The 15,326-nt window shown below is 38.2% G+C and overlaps 1 protein-coding gene across 1 annotated transcript in view; it reads right to left on the bottom strand.

Moving 5' to 3' along the window:
* The window catches only part of HMCN1 (hemicentin 1), a 537,733-nt gene that overhangs the window by 305,501 nt on the left and 216,906 nt on the right, over positions 1 to 15,326 (bottom strand). Inside the window, exons 8-11 of the mRNA XM_068985901.1 lie at positions 14,892 to 15,155; positions 12,761 to 12,905; positions 8,343 to 8,464; positions 2,339 to 2,614 (exon numbers count right to left, since the gene is read on the bottom strand). Of these exons, the coding sequence (XP_068842002.1) occupies positions 2,339 to 2,614; positions 8,343 to 8,464; positions 12,761 to 12,905; positions 14,892 to 15,155 (807 nt within the window). The remainder of the gene's footprint in view (positions 1 to 2,338; positions 2,615 to 8,342; positions 8,465 to 12,760; positions 12,906 to 14,891; positions 15,156 to 15,326) is intronic.

Raw genomic sequence — 15,326 nt, 5'->3', positions numbered from 1 at the left:
AGATCAACTAGACAGGCCATAAAATAATGCCTTTAAACAGATTTACACCACTAGAGATTATACAGAGGGGCTTCCCTGGTGGTTCAGACAGTAAAGAATCTGCCTGCAACGTGGAAGACCCAGGTTCGATCCCTCGGACAGGAAGATCTCCTGGAGAAGGGCCTGGCAATCCATTCCAGTATTCTTGCCTAGAGAATCCCATGGACACAGCAGCCTTGTGGGCCACAATCCATGGCATCGTAAAGAGTCGGACATGACTGAAGTGACTTAGCATGCATGCAGGCAGAGATTATGCAAGCTAACCAGTAATCATATAGTGACATATGGTTTTGTATTTATATTTTGTATACTTAATGACATCTAACCTAAGAACTTAAATTGTCAGGTTATAATAGGTCTATTTACCAGAAAGAAGATAAAAGTTTTAGTGTTTCCTTTAAAAATATGCATTTCTATGTCATAGGTTCATACTCAAGAATAGATTCAAATACAGTTTTGGAAAATGTTGTCCATGAAACCACCTGAGAGGTCAGTTATAAATGCAGATCTCCAGGCCCTAACCCAGGCCTGTGAAATCAGAATCTCTGGGCATGAAGTAAGAAATCTGCTTTTTAAAAAGTTCCTTGGAAAAGTCTTCATCCATAAATGTTTGAGAAACACTGTTCAAATTGAATGAGCGATACTAAAGGACTAAACAGCTGACCTGGAGAAACAAGGACGGCTCTGATTCTTTTAAAATCCCATTGTAACAGACTTCAGGGAAAGAACCAGGATCATATTTCAGAAGTCCATTACCATGTATCCTATTTGAAATAATCAGTTTGGTAAAATATACTTCCAAAACTCTAGTAACTAAAGTTACTACTTGGATTGACTCAAATATCTAGGCTGTTTACTACATGGAAACGCATTTACAAAAGCAACATTCCCCCAGAGGTTTCAGCAGATCATCTAACTAATGAAAGACGCACAGTCATATAGTCAGATTGCAGTACATATCTCAAATACCAATGAGAAAACCAGAATCAGATGTCAACCATTTTATTAAGTCTCATGGTAGTTTCACTTTGTTTTTTTGCCATTAATAGCATTCCAAGAGCTAACCTCGAAACTCAGTGGTAACTGTCTTAAACAACAACATTATAACCAAGTGAGGCATGTTATAAAGTTGTTTCTAGTACCATAACCAAATAGCCAGACCTGATTCTGAGGCAATCAGTCTCCCACATCAAGGATTTGAAATAAAATACTCTCCTAAGGCAGCAACCAAACCTTTCAGCTAAACAGTGTAAAACTGCCAATAGTAAGTTGCTCATTACATTAAGACTCTAGAGACATTTAGAAGCCAAATAGGATTCTACTGAAAGAGATACTTGGGAATAGCTTCTGATCTTCATCTGTTAGTCTGGAATAACATACATATTTAGTAGCAATTAGAAGGCAATGGCAACCCACTCTAGTACTCTTGCCTGGAAAATCCCATGGGTGGAGGAGCCTGGTAGGCTGCAGTCCAGGGGGTCGCTAAGAGTCGGACACAACTGAGCGACTTCACTTTCACTTTTATGCACTGGAGAAGGAGATGGCAACCCACTCCAGTGTTCTTGCCTGGAGAATCCCAAGGACGAGGGAGCCTGGTAGGCTGCCATCTGTGGGGTCGCACAGGGTCGGACACAACTGAGTGACTTAGCAGCAGCAGCAGCAGACCACACTTACTTCCCTGCTGGTCCAGGGGTTAAGACTTCACCTTCCATGGCTGGGAGTGTGGGTTCAATCCCTGGTGCTTTTAGCTATTTGAACATCTTAGTCTATACAGACAATTAAGATTGATTTATCATTAGCTTATTTGTATGTGTGTGTCTGTGTATGTATCTAAGATAAATAAGGTAATAACAGCTCTGTTAAAGTTTCAATAAAATTTCACCTTGATAGGAAACATCTTAAAACTTAATTAAAACCATAAAAGTAAATTAAATATGCAAATAATGCACTCAGATTGGGAACTTTGCTTTTTATTTTTTACGAATTAAAAGTATTTTTTCAAGTTCACAAAATAGATAAGAAATTTTAAAACTATTAAATCATCCAGAGACTATTTCTATTCCCTTAAAATAAAGGTCTTCAATTACTACGATTAACTGCGTTTAAGGTCAACTATTTGCCAGAGATGTTTTAGTTTCCAGCTTAGTCCCCTTCCGACCCTCAAGGTCCACAAGCATTCTATTCTTCAACACTGTAATTGTTTGGATAGATACCCTCAGATGGACAATTTAAGGGAATAGAGATCAAAGAAGGAAAACAGAAAGATACCATGACTCAGAAGTCACTGTCAGGACAGTACCTTGCACTGTAAGGAAAACGGCCTCAGTCGATGATCCTCCTTCATTGGAAACAACACAGCGATACTCTCCTGCATCGCTGAATTTCACACTCCTGAGCTCCAGGGAAAGGTTAGCCAAGATCCTCATTCCTGCTGGAGCTGTCAGTCTGACATCTCGGCCATTCCTCTGCCAGGTTAGATTGTAACCCACTGCACTGACGACAAGGCACGTCAAAACTGCTGTTTCTCCAGGAGTGACTGTAACATTATTAGGCACTTGGATGACTGGTGGGGGTTCTGTGGGAAATGAGAAGATTCCAGTTGAAAGATCCAGAAGTCATTTTACTCACTTATAGAGGTGGCCTAAAATTTTAATGAGAATGTATTGAATATCTGGTAGGAAAGACTGGTAGGAAAGATGCAGTACAACAGAACTTATTCTATAATACAAATGGGGTGATCACGAGGGTTTCCCTTGTGGCTCAGCTGGTAAAGAATCTGCCTGCAATGCGGGAGACCTGGATTCGATCCCTGGGTTGGGAAGATCCCCTGGAGAAGGGAAATGCTTCCCACTCCAGTGTTCTGGCCTGGAGAATTCCATTATCATCTAGTTGAAAAATGCTTTAAATGCATGTTTACATACCATAGCACACTAAAACTCAAATCTATAAATTACAGCTGTAAGCATCAAAGAGGCATGGCAAAAAGATATGACTACGCTGATTAAGTATTACAGAATCTGTCAAATTTTGAAGAAAGTAGCATTCATGGATTTTTAAACTTAAGATCATTTATTTAGTGTTTTAAAGAAAACAGGACATGAAGGATGGGAGATATGGCAAAGATACAATGGCATCAGCTTTAAGGAGATTATCACCTCATTAAGACACAGTGGAACCGTAGAGTAAAATGAATACTCCCTCAGAGAAGCAGCAGAATGTTTAAGAAATTCAAGTTAACAGCAGGGATAGACTTTTAATAAAATTATACACATAGGACCAAATACACAAAAGGCACTGAGTGATGCATGCTCATTTCAGATGTGGTCAAAAGCCATTTACCAATTAAATATTCAACCAGCATTTCTAGAGGAAATCACATACTGCTCTAGTTAGGTTTGAGGATAAACCTAAATGCCCCTGTAAAGCTCACTCTGCCCGAAAGCTTTAAAATAACCTGCCATATCAAGACATTATTTAGCAATAACAGCAATAAAAAACTAGCTGGAAAGCCAAGTATCTGTCTCAGTTGAAATGTGAAAGAAGATCAGATATTCAAGATCCAACTCTACTCAAAACTGTATATAAGTACAGATGAATATCTTAAGCCTAAAATAAAACCTGGAAGTAATATGCCAAAACCATAGTGGTTATCTCTGAGAGAAGGAAATATGTACATTTTTTCCTATTTTCCTTTATATTTATCTTTGTTTTCCAAACATTTTTAGAGGAATATATGCTACTTTAAATTATAAAAATATTTGTAATTTTTACCATTCTGCTATGTCTTTAAAACCTCTTTTGAAAAGTTAATGAATCAGTTGGAGAGAGTATATGAGAAAGTGAGAAAGGTCTGACTGAATTCTACTTAGATTTGACAAATAAAATGCAGGATGCTCTGCTAAATTTGAATTTAAGATTAACATTGAATATTACTTTAAAATATATAAGATATTTTATATACTATTATATAATTATATACTATTTTTGTATCTCTCATGAAATATTTTGAGACATATTTATATGAAAGTCACATGTAAGTGGGCATCCTGTATTTTGAGCTGCTGAATCTGATAAACACAGGCTGCCTAATTTTATCCAAATTTACCTGGACGATCCTAGAAAAGGCAATATATTCACAATGTTTCCCTACCTGAAAAATGAGATGATTAAATTGGGTAATCCAGAAGACCCTTCTAGCACCAAGGCTCTATGATTGTAACATACAAGATAGTATGGACCAAAGACCCAGAAGTGAGCATTTGTGAATACGTGTTAACACTCTACCAACATCTTCCTGAAGACCACAAAATGTGTTGTATAATTTCCTTTGTTGTTGTCGTTCTTTTTAAACAACCTTCTTCAGTTAGACTAGGGATGTTTAGAAACTGTAAATCCCACATTATCAGCATACAGGGGATGCCAGGTGCTTACCTAGGTCCTTCTCAAGAACCGAGGCACTCATTTCCCTAACTGCTCTGCTTGTTGACTATGACTGAGCTCAGAGCCAAGGGAGCTGACGTGCCTGGTCAGGCTCCCTTTCCACTGCAGCCCACTTCTGGTGACCACTTTATGAAGGAAAAACACACAGCTCTCTTGCCTCAGTTCAAGGTCATCCCAGCGTCAAAGCCCCTGTAGGATCCGCTGAGGCCTCTGTTGTGATTGCATCATGATGTAATTTCTTCCACTCCTTCACGGGTGCTCTTCCCTAGAAAACTCCCTGATAACTCTCTCGCTCGCATAATCTGTGTTAGAGTCTATTTCCTCTTCAAATATATATTTAAGTACGTCAAACACCAGCAACCTACTAACATCCAGGGGCAGAAGAGCTTTTAACATGACATCCAATACCACTGCTGCATAAATATCTGGAGAGGATAAACATTATGCACACTGAAATATTTACATCAATAACTTGGGTGGTGATGGGAGAGATGATGAAGGAGAATGACAGCAGTTTACAGAAGAGTCTAAGATAACAAATTACTGGAAATAGCCTGGTCCCGAGAGGATGAGGGGTAGTCATTCCTAAGTGAAAGAATGTCTGAGGCTAAGATTAGGGACCAGAGATGGAATCTCAAAACTGAGAAAGAATGATAAGTATAGGCCTTGTGACATTAAGTAAGGCTCACTGGACTGAAAGTCAGGAGGCCAGGAATCTACTTCTCACCACCAACCTATGTCATCAGAAATGGGGCACCTGCCTGTTCTGGGTTTCACTTTCTTTAGCTACAAAGTGATGAGGTGGTACAATATTATTTCCATGTCTTACCCTGCTCTGAAAGAGTATCCTATAATTACAATTTAAGATTGCCTGACAAGTATTCTGTAATCAATTTTCAGTTCAGTCGCTTAGTCGTGTCTGACTCTTTGCGACCCCATGAATCGCAGCACGTCAGGCCTCCCTGTCCATCACCAACTCCCAGAGTTCACTCAAACTCACGTCTGTCGAGTCAGTGATGCCATCCAGCCATCTCATCCTCGGCCGTCCCCTTTTCCTCCTGCCCCCAATCCCTCCCAGCATCAGAGTCTTTTCCAATGAGTCAACTCTTCGCATGAGGTGGCCAAAGTACTGGAGTTTCAGCTTTAGCATCAGTCCTTCCAAAGAACACCCAGGACTGATCTCCTTCAGAATGGACTGGTTGGATCTCCTTGCAGTCCAAGGGACTCTCAAGAGTCTTCTCCAACACCACAGTTCAAAAGCATCAGTTCTTCGGCGCTCAGCTTTCTTCACAGTCCAACTCTCACATCCATACATGACTACTGGAAAAACCATAGCCTTGACTAGACAGACCTTAGTTGGCAAAGTAATGTCTCTGCTTTTGAATATGCTATCTAGGTTGGTCATGACTTTTCTTCCAAGGAGTAAGTGTCTTTTAATTTCATGGCTGCAATCACCATCTGCAGTGATTTTGGAGCCCAAAAAAATAAAGTCTGACACTGTTTCCACTGTTTCTCCATCTATTTCCCATGAAGTGATGGGACCAGATGCCATGATCTTTATTTTCTGAATGTTGAGGTTTAAGCCAACTTTTTCACTCTCCTCTTTCACTTTCATCAAGAGGCTTTTTGTTCCTCTTCACTTTCTGCCATAAGGGTGGTGTTATCTGCATATCTGAGGTTATTGATATTTCTCCTGGCAATCTTGATTCCAGCTTGTGCTTCTTCCAGCCTAGCAATTTACTTAAGGCCAAAATTTCAGGTGTGTGTGTGTGTGTGTGTGTGTGTGTGTGTGATGGGAAGGGAATTATGCTAATAAATCAATTCAGTAGAGAAAACTAATATGACTGTACTAGTACTAAAGTACCAAGTGCCATGTGTAAAGGGTTTTTGCTACTTCTGCAGTTCTGTTCATTCGTTTCTATATGTTTACACGCAATAAAAGAGAAGTATAATTCTTTTTACACCCATTTTCCATTTAAAATGATCAATATCAATATTTCCAATGAACCAAAAATCCTAAAAATTGTTGGCTAGAAGAATGCTGAAAATATTCAAGTAACATATTGGTAGAACTTTAGTTTTCCTTGAAACATTTCTCAGGTGCTATGTGACTTTATAAAATAATGTCCACAGTGATACCAGTAAAACATCACCATCCCATCATGCTGTGCTTCCCAGCACTCCTGTCTAAATGTAACATCTAATTATCCTATGAATAAACAGCTGATTCTCTTGTGCTAGTCAGTAGCGACAGTAGGATGGCTGAGCCAGGGCCTGGGTGGAAGTTTAAGGCTGGTAGGTTAAAAGAAAAAAAAAGTTCAGAAAGAAATGTCCATTCTTTCAAGTCCAAAGGGGTACTTCCTTGCTACTTCTATTTTTACAGTCATTGCCGTATCACACTTCTGCCTCCTCTTTGATGATTAAGCAAAGGGGACACAATTCCTGAAAACTGGCTTTGGCATAGTACAACTTCCCAGTGATACCACGGCTTGGCTGGCACAGATTAACACTACAAGGGCATGGGTAGAGTGTATATTCAGAAGTTACTGATACCATAGGGCCAAATTCTTAGAAGTCAGTTCACAAGTCCTTTCCGGCACTTCCCAGTTATTTATGCGAGATGCCTGAGTCCACTCACTGAAATCTCTTTTCTCTGTTGTCCTTCTCTTAATTAATATTGCTGGGAAAAAACTCAAGTGCTCAAGTGTTTGTTTTCCCAGAAGCTGAGGAATGTTGACATGATTCCAGTGCTTTTCGTAATTACTGGAGATGAAAAAATGAATAGTTTATGATGTATGTCAACTTGCTAAATTGTTTCAGAAGACAAACTTTATTTTTCTAAGAATAAGAGAATACAAATAATTTACTGCAAGAAGAACAGGCTTGCATGCCTCAGTTTAAAAGTTCAGCTTGAACTTATTGATAATAAACGTAAACTCTGGGCTTCAAAACAGTCCTACAGTTATAAAGCTTCTTTTGTCTTACATTTTTCCAAGAAAATGCACCTCTGACATTTCAGATGCACAAACTGACAGTTCAGACATTGTTATAAGAAAGCTCCACAGGCACGTTTAGGTCGGAATAGGGTTACTATTAAACATACATTAACCCTAGGCTATGAGGCAGGCAGAAAATGACTGAGTTAAAACAAAATTTCTAATAAATTCTAGATATGTGTTGAGTAGGTAGCTTAATCTTGATCACTGATAATATATGGTAGTTGTTCTGGTTTCTAAAGAATTCTGGAGATAGGAGGAAAAAATGATAATATAATGAGAGCCTTGTCTATTTATAGGAAACTTACTATTTAAATGTGAATTAATTAGCATGACTCCTGTCCCTCTCAATACCAATACTGTAATTACTGAGGTCCTGTGTTTTTGAATGTGACACTTAGGGTCTTCAACTCAGATGTCAGAATCCATCCACAAAAGCACTTTGCATATTATAAACATGGGAAGAGAAAGGGAAAGTTGAACCTTGCTATTCTAAAGATGGATCTCTCCCTTGTTTTCTCAAAGGAGAATGCCATATGAGGATTTCAAAATATTAAACCCCTACAATAATAATAACATCAACAATAATTTTAAAAACATGTTTATTAGTTGTTTCTATGTGCCTGATTCTATCCTGTGCTTAACATATACTCTCTCACTTAATCCTCATAATTTCTCCATGAAAAAAGAGACTATTACTGCTATTATCATCATTTTAGAGTGGGAAAACCAAGGCACTGAGTTCTTAGGTAACTGGTCCAAGGCAGATCTCACAAGTTAATACGGAGCGAAGCCTGGTTAACAAACATCCCATTTCCATACCTGCATTGATACTGAGGCAACTGCCAAGGACTTAGTGATAATTACCTGACACGTCGAAGAACGTCTGTGCTCGCCCAGTCCCTGCACTACTGACAGCGATGCACTCGTAGGGGCCTTCGTCAGACAGAGCGACCTCTTCAATATCCCATGTCACGCGGGCAGATTCTCTGCGGCAAGAACATAGAGCCATGCTTAGTTACTACAAACACAAGACCAGGCTGAGCAGTGATTCCACTATTTGTTTTAGTCATTCAAATGAACAAAGAGAACAGTTCAAAGAAAGTAAATTGATTAAACTGCAGATTTCTCTGTAGCTTAAAACTATACACCTCTTACATTTTAAATAGAAAGTGAAGCTTCTCTAATCTGAGCAAAAAAACAAAGACAGTAACTTTGGTTTTGTTTTTTTCTATTGATCTTCCTAGGTTCTAACAGGAGAAATCATTTCCAAATGTGAGAATAATTTTAAAGAGGCTGTGGATAGAAGAATGAACCTTTTTTGCTGAGAAAATATCATGGAGACATCTTTAATTTTTCTCAAAAGTCATTTCAAAAACACTGCCGATAGTTTTACCACTTTTGATTTTCACTTTTTTCGCATCCATATGTCTACTTTCTTTTGACTATTATTTTTTGATCAGGCCTCTCCTTTGCTGTTTAGAAATACAGTCTGTGTCTGTCCAGTTATGGAGACTATAAATTTCTTTAAGAAAATATTCTCTGACTAGGTCAAAATAACTAAATAAATAAGATTTTCAAAAATTGGCAGAAAAACACTCCTTAAATCTTCTCTCCTTCCCCTCTCTTTTCAAGTTTTTGGTCATTTTCAGTGGGATTTAGCCAAAGCAACTGAACCAGGTAATTAACAAATATGAAGGTAGAAAACAGAATTTTTTGGTTCTCAAAAAGATAAATTCTCTTTAACTTTTTTATGTATAAGCTCCACATAAGACTATATACCATATCTGGTTCAATACGTGTATACAATGAGTAAAAAAAAAAAAAAGATCAGTTTTATAATCAAAGTTGTCATTTAAGTAAAACAAATCTTTTTCCTATATTATATATTCACTCATTTAATAAAAATATATACTCTGCCCTCTAGCAGGGCTTCCCTGGTAGCTCAGATGGCAAAGAATCTGCCTGCAACGTGGGAGACCCAGGTTCAGTCCCTGGGTTGGGAAGATCTCCTGGAGAAGGACCTGGCAACCCATTCCAGTATTCTTGCCTGGAGAATCCCATGGACAGAGAAGCCTGGTGAGCTACAGTAAAGTGGGCTTTGTAACATGGGGTTACAAAGAGTCAGACACGACTGAAGCAACTTAGCACACATGTCCTCTAACATTTCAATTTGTTACTCATCTTCTGGCAGTGTCTTAGTAATAGCCATTTAATTCTTATTTAAAAGATTCTGATAACCTATAAAATAAGCATTATATTATTCTAAAATATGATTGTCATACTTTCATATTTTTTCTTATTTATAACATTTTTTAAACATTAAAGATATGGATAAAATGACCCAGTGCAGAGTCAAGATACCTTTCACTGAAGCTGAAAATGTACAAGATATATTCCTCACAGTAATAACTCCAGAGCCCTCCCAATTCAAATGAATGGGACTCACTATAAAGAATTCTTTGAGCTCTTAAGGTACATTTACCACTAACCTATATTTAAAAGAAAGTCAAAACACAGGTTCCTGCCATCAGGAAAGTGAGAAAGTAAGCAAGGTGACCATTCCATATATTTTAGTAACTGGGAATATGTCCCTCAGTTAATACTGTTTCCTTTCACATGTGTCTCTGCATTAGGTGTCAGTGGTCCTTACTGCCCCATTGAGAAGAAAACGGAGTATGACTTACTCTTTGCTGCACTGATCACCTAAGATGCATCTTGAATGCTTTAGAGCAGTATGCTAAACTCAAGTTTACAACTGCCATTATCTAGAAGGTACTGGTAAGTTCCAGGAAGGTAGAAGTTTGAATTATACACATTTTTTTGTGCCTTCTGCAGTGCTTACTTCAGGGCCAAGTATATGTTAGGATTCATTAAAAACTTAAGACACATGGAAATTTTAGAATAGAAAGCAGCAATTCCTCTAGTCTTAGGGTCCTTTCTTTAAAAACAAGAAAGTAAGGTGGGAGGGGGGGTTCAGGATGGGGAACACGTGTACAGCCGTGGCGGATTCACGTTGATGTATGGCAAACCAGTACAATATTGTAAAGTAATTAGCCTCCAATTAAAATAAATAAATTTAAATTAAAAAATAAAAAAAAATAAACACAAGAAAGTAGGGAGAAGTACAAGTAATTTATTCAAAGGCATGTAACCAGTGTATGGGTTGCTTAAGAGAATATTCTTTAGTATTATATTTATTCCTATCTCATTTATGAAATCATTACATGAAAACAATTCTCCTTTTCAGGTAGCCTTATCACTAAGGCATTATCCTCTGTCCATGGAATTCTCCAGGCAAGAATACTAGAGTGGAGGGCCATTCCCTTCTCCAGGGGATCTTCCCAACCCAGGGATCGAACCCAGGTCTCCTGCATTGCAGGCAGATTCTTTACCATAAAAGCCACCAGGAAAGTTCACTAAGATTGCATGGCCACAATAAAAAGTTTGGAAGGAACGGCCTTTGGAACAGGGGAAGGCACACGTCAGTTAGAAATGAGTCTTGTGCTCATGGAAATGAATTCTCCCCCACGTCCCCTAGAAATCATCGTGACTCACACAGCAAAAGATCCAGTCATGCATCTGGAGTTGTCAGGAAATCCAGGGCAGAGATGTGCGAGTGAACGGGGATTAGAGCATCAAATCCATCATCACCCATGCCCACTTTTGTCTCTAGACTCTTACATCTAGAGAACTTAACAAATGTCAGCAAGGCATGTCACATCTCTGGGCCACAGAGTTGGAAAAATGCAAGAAAGAATCCTTGTGGTTTACCTCAGAGGAACTGGGTGAATTAATAAATTAATGTTTATAAAGAATCTCAACTGTCTTTCAGAAATGTTACTATTTAAATCCAAAGCAGAATTGTTTGATTTCATCAGTTAGGTATGTGACTTTGTCATCTGATGTCTTGGTCTGCTAATGTTGCTGGTTATTAACTATGCAGCTAAGGAAATCATCAAGATGTATGTTAAGAAAGTAGCAGGAAATAAGTCCAATCTTTACCTAATGGAAAATTCAAGTTATGATAAACATTCTTGCCACAGCTTTTGCTTTAAATGACCCCATGAGGAGATTGTATAAGCTAAGATTTGTCAAAACTTAACATATTACAGAAGCTATTTATGTGAATATTGAGTTACCCGTGTGAAAGTTTTATAAAATAATACTTAGAGTTTTTCTCCTTGAATGTAGTTTGTTTTATAGTAAATTAACAACAACAAGAAAGTTTTCCAGAAATCATCCTCTAGTTTTCAAGGTCTACTTAATGTTTATCATTAGATGACTTAAATTTGTCCAGAAAATTCACCGGTCTTCTCAAGGAAAGTTGGTGTCCTCTAGCCCACTCCCATTGATTTGTGGCTGCAGTGTGTGTGTGTGTGCTAAGTGGATTTAGCAGTGTCTGACTCTTTGTGACCCTCCAGGCTACTCTGTCTATGGGATTCTCCAGGCAAGAATACTGGAATGGGTTGCCATGTGCCCTCCTCAAGGGGATCTTATCCACCCAAAGATGGAACCCCAGTCTTCTGACAGCATCCCAGCAGATAGTTCACCCTTTCCTCCTGGCTCCCTGGGCTCCAGCTACTCTGGCTTCCTTCCTGTCTTTCTTCCCCACATGCCTGGCGGACTCTGGCTTTAGTGTACTTGCACTGATTGTTGCTGGTATGTGAACACTCCTCCCTGGATATCTGCAGGACCATCTCGTTCACCATGTTCAGGTCCTTACTCAAATGTCTCTACTATGAATTTTTAAATTGCAACTTGGCCAAAATCATATGCCCTTCACCAACCAGTAATTATGTGCCTGAAATAACCTGCTCTACTTTTCATTGTAACACATCAGATTCACTTATCATAACACTTTAAATCAGATTCAGAGACATATTTACCCTCAAGCCACTGAAGTTTAAACTTCAGGGTCTTTTCACTTGCAAGGTCTCTTGCAAGGTTCAGTACCTAACTTTATATTCATAATTTTGTATTCTTTGTCTTCTCAAGGGACCTTCAAACTATAAAATTGAGATCCTATAAAACTTGCAATCAACTCTTAAATGTATTCCAGCATTTATTATATTACCATAAATACTTATCATCTATTTCTGTCTTCCTTCTTTACAATATAAGCTCCACAAAGGTACAGAATCGTGTCTGTTTTGCTCAGTGTTATACCCCAGGACCATGAAGCAAATAAGAATCTATAATGAATATGCAGACTAACATAAATATCTATCTGTATTTCTGATGTTTCATGCTATTAAATATTACTAACAGAAGCATTTACACACTTTAAATACTGGTCGACTCCAAGCGTAACTCCATTTCTGACAAAACTCAAGGTAAAAGGCAAAAGACTGTCAATAGTGCAGGGAATCTGGCCCGGCTGCAGGTAGTAGCCCGGGGTTTTCTCAGGCATTGTAACTTTCGGAGCATCTGGGGAAAAAAGAAGGGCAAGAAGGTCACAGTGATATTTGGTACTTCCTGTTAACCCATCCAAAACTTTATGCTTAAACTATTCCAGTAAATTCTCTGCATTTCAGTTAATCTAAACCACTAAAAATCACTTTAATTATCCTTCTTTGTTCCAAGTTTATTAATTTCTGGATTATCTCCAGAAAGTACTCATTGAATCTATGACTCCACTGATTTTAAGGCCTAATTTTTTTTTTTTTTACCAGGAAGATAGAAAGCAAAATTACCAAATAAGTTACAAAGTATCATCAATTGTAGAAGAGAGTTTAATTCTGAAAATGTAAAGGTATGTATAACCCACATAGCTTAGAATTGAATTCATAGTGTAACTATTTCCAGAAAAAGAATGAAAAAATTGATTTCTTAAGAATCCAATAGTTTTTTTAAGCATTCAGTTCAGGGGCTAAAGCAACTAACTCTGTATATGGTCTCTGAGGAAATACTGAGATTGGTTCTACTATGATCTTTTCTCAGCATTAAACAATAGAGTTGTTCCTGAATATAAATATAAACCTTCTATATTAATGATAAATTGTTACTGCTCCATCCAGTAGGGCAACATTAGAATCAATCTTTCTATATCTGTTGAATATATATGGTTGGATGGCATCATCAACTTGATGGACAAGAGCAAGCTCCGGGACTTGGTGATGGGACAGGGAAGCCTGGCGTGCTGCAGTCCATGGGGTCACGAAGAACTGGACACAACTGAGCGACTGAACTAACTGATATCTGTGTCAGTCCATGGTTCAAGCTACACACAGTTTTAAAGTTTTGGTCAAATTCAGTCATCAGCATTTGGAAATAATAGCAAATATATAAGTAACTAGCCTACTAACTAACTAACCAACCAACTAACCAAATAAAGGCAAACTCATCATGTTATTTACAATGAACTATTGATTACTATATAGAAGGTTTCTGATAATCATATATAAACTTTAGCCAAATTAGACAGCTTAATCAAACATTAAACACAAGTCCCAGGCTTTTTATGGGGAGTAAGAGCATCACTTCATGGCAAATAGATGGGGAAACAGTGAGAAAGTTTATTTTCTTGGGCTCCAAAATCACTGCAGATGGTGACTGCAGCCATGAAATCAAAAGACGCTTGGTCCCTGGAAGAAAAGCTATGACAAACCTAGACAGCAAATTAAAAAGCAGAGACATTACTTTGCCAACAAAGGTCCGTCTGGTCAAAGCTATGGCTTTTCCAGTAGTCATGTATGGATGTGGGAGTTGGACCGTAAAGAAACCTGAGTGCCGAAGAATTGATGCTTTGAACTGTGGTGTCAGAGAAGACTCTTCAGAGTCCCCTGGACTGCAAGGAGATCAAACCGGTCAATCCTAAAGGAAATCAGTCCTGAATATTCACTGGAAAGACTGATGCTGAAGCTGAAGCTCCAATACTTTAGCCACCTGATGCAAAGAACTGACTCATCTGAAAAGACCCTGATGCTGGGAAAGATTGAAGGCGGGAGAGAAGGGGATGACAGAGGATGAGGTGGTTGGATAGCATCACCAACTCGATGGACATGAGTCTGAGTAAACTCCGGGAGTTGGTGATGGACAGGGAAGCCTGGCGTGCTGCAGTTCATGAGGTCTCAAAGAGTCAGACACGACGGATTGACTGAACTGAACTGAAGAGCATCAGAATTTCCCAGTTCAAGTTCTTACACTGATTGACGTAAGATTCTAAGATCTACAGATTTTGAATCTACTAAGATTCTCAGATCTACAAATCGGTGAGATTTAACATGAAATTTTGAAATTTCTTTTTTTACGGTTAAGAAAAGTTGTTACCTATGTGTAAATGCTTTTCCACACAGTGACTCAGTAATAATGTGAGGACATTATTTTTGACTTTAGAGTCCATTTTTTACTTATAAGACCACATAAACCCCTTAAACTATCAATACTCCAGTGATGAATAAAGTGACATCTTACCTGGGACAATACTAGAGAAGGAAACACTTGACACTCTCTGGAAGAGAAAATCATCCTTATCGTAGCCTGTTACTTTGAGAAAGAAAGCTTCATTTGGTGGTATAAAATCAGAAATATTCCATATGCCATAAGGTTTTCTATCAGGATAATATTTAACAGGAATAGTCTTAAGAGAACTGCCTGAGATACTCAGAAGTTCAAGACGATCTACTCTAGCTGGGATGGAAATTCCAGACGTATTCAGCAGCACATAGGTAGGTATTCCTACAAGAGAAAGAATTTATCATTTATAAGTAATATGCACCCTAGGTTATCTATCAAGTAAGTTTTATATTATAACAGCAGGTAACCAGGATCATATATATGAGTACTACAGGCTGTGCCAAAAGCTGTGTCTCAGTTGTGGAATCTTTTCTACACAAATAAAAAAAGTTT

Source organism: Capricornis sumatraensis, chromosome 14 (assembly GCF_032405125.1).
Source record: "Capricornis sumatraensis isolate serow.1 chromosome 14, serow.2, whole genome shotgun sequence".
Classification (NCBI taxonomy): Eukaryota; Metazoa; Chordata; class Mammalia; order Artiodactyla; family Bovidae; genus Capricornis; species Capricornis sumatraensis.
This window is presented reverse-complemented; position numbering and strand designations above follow the sequence as displayed.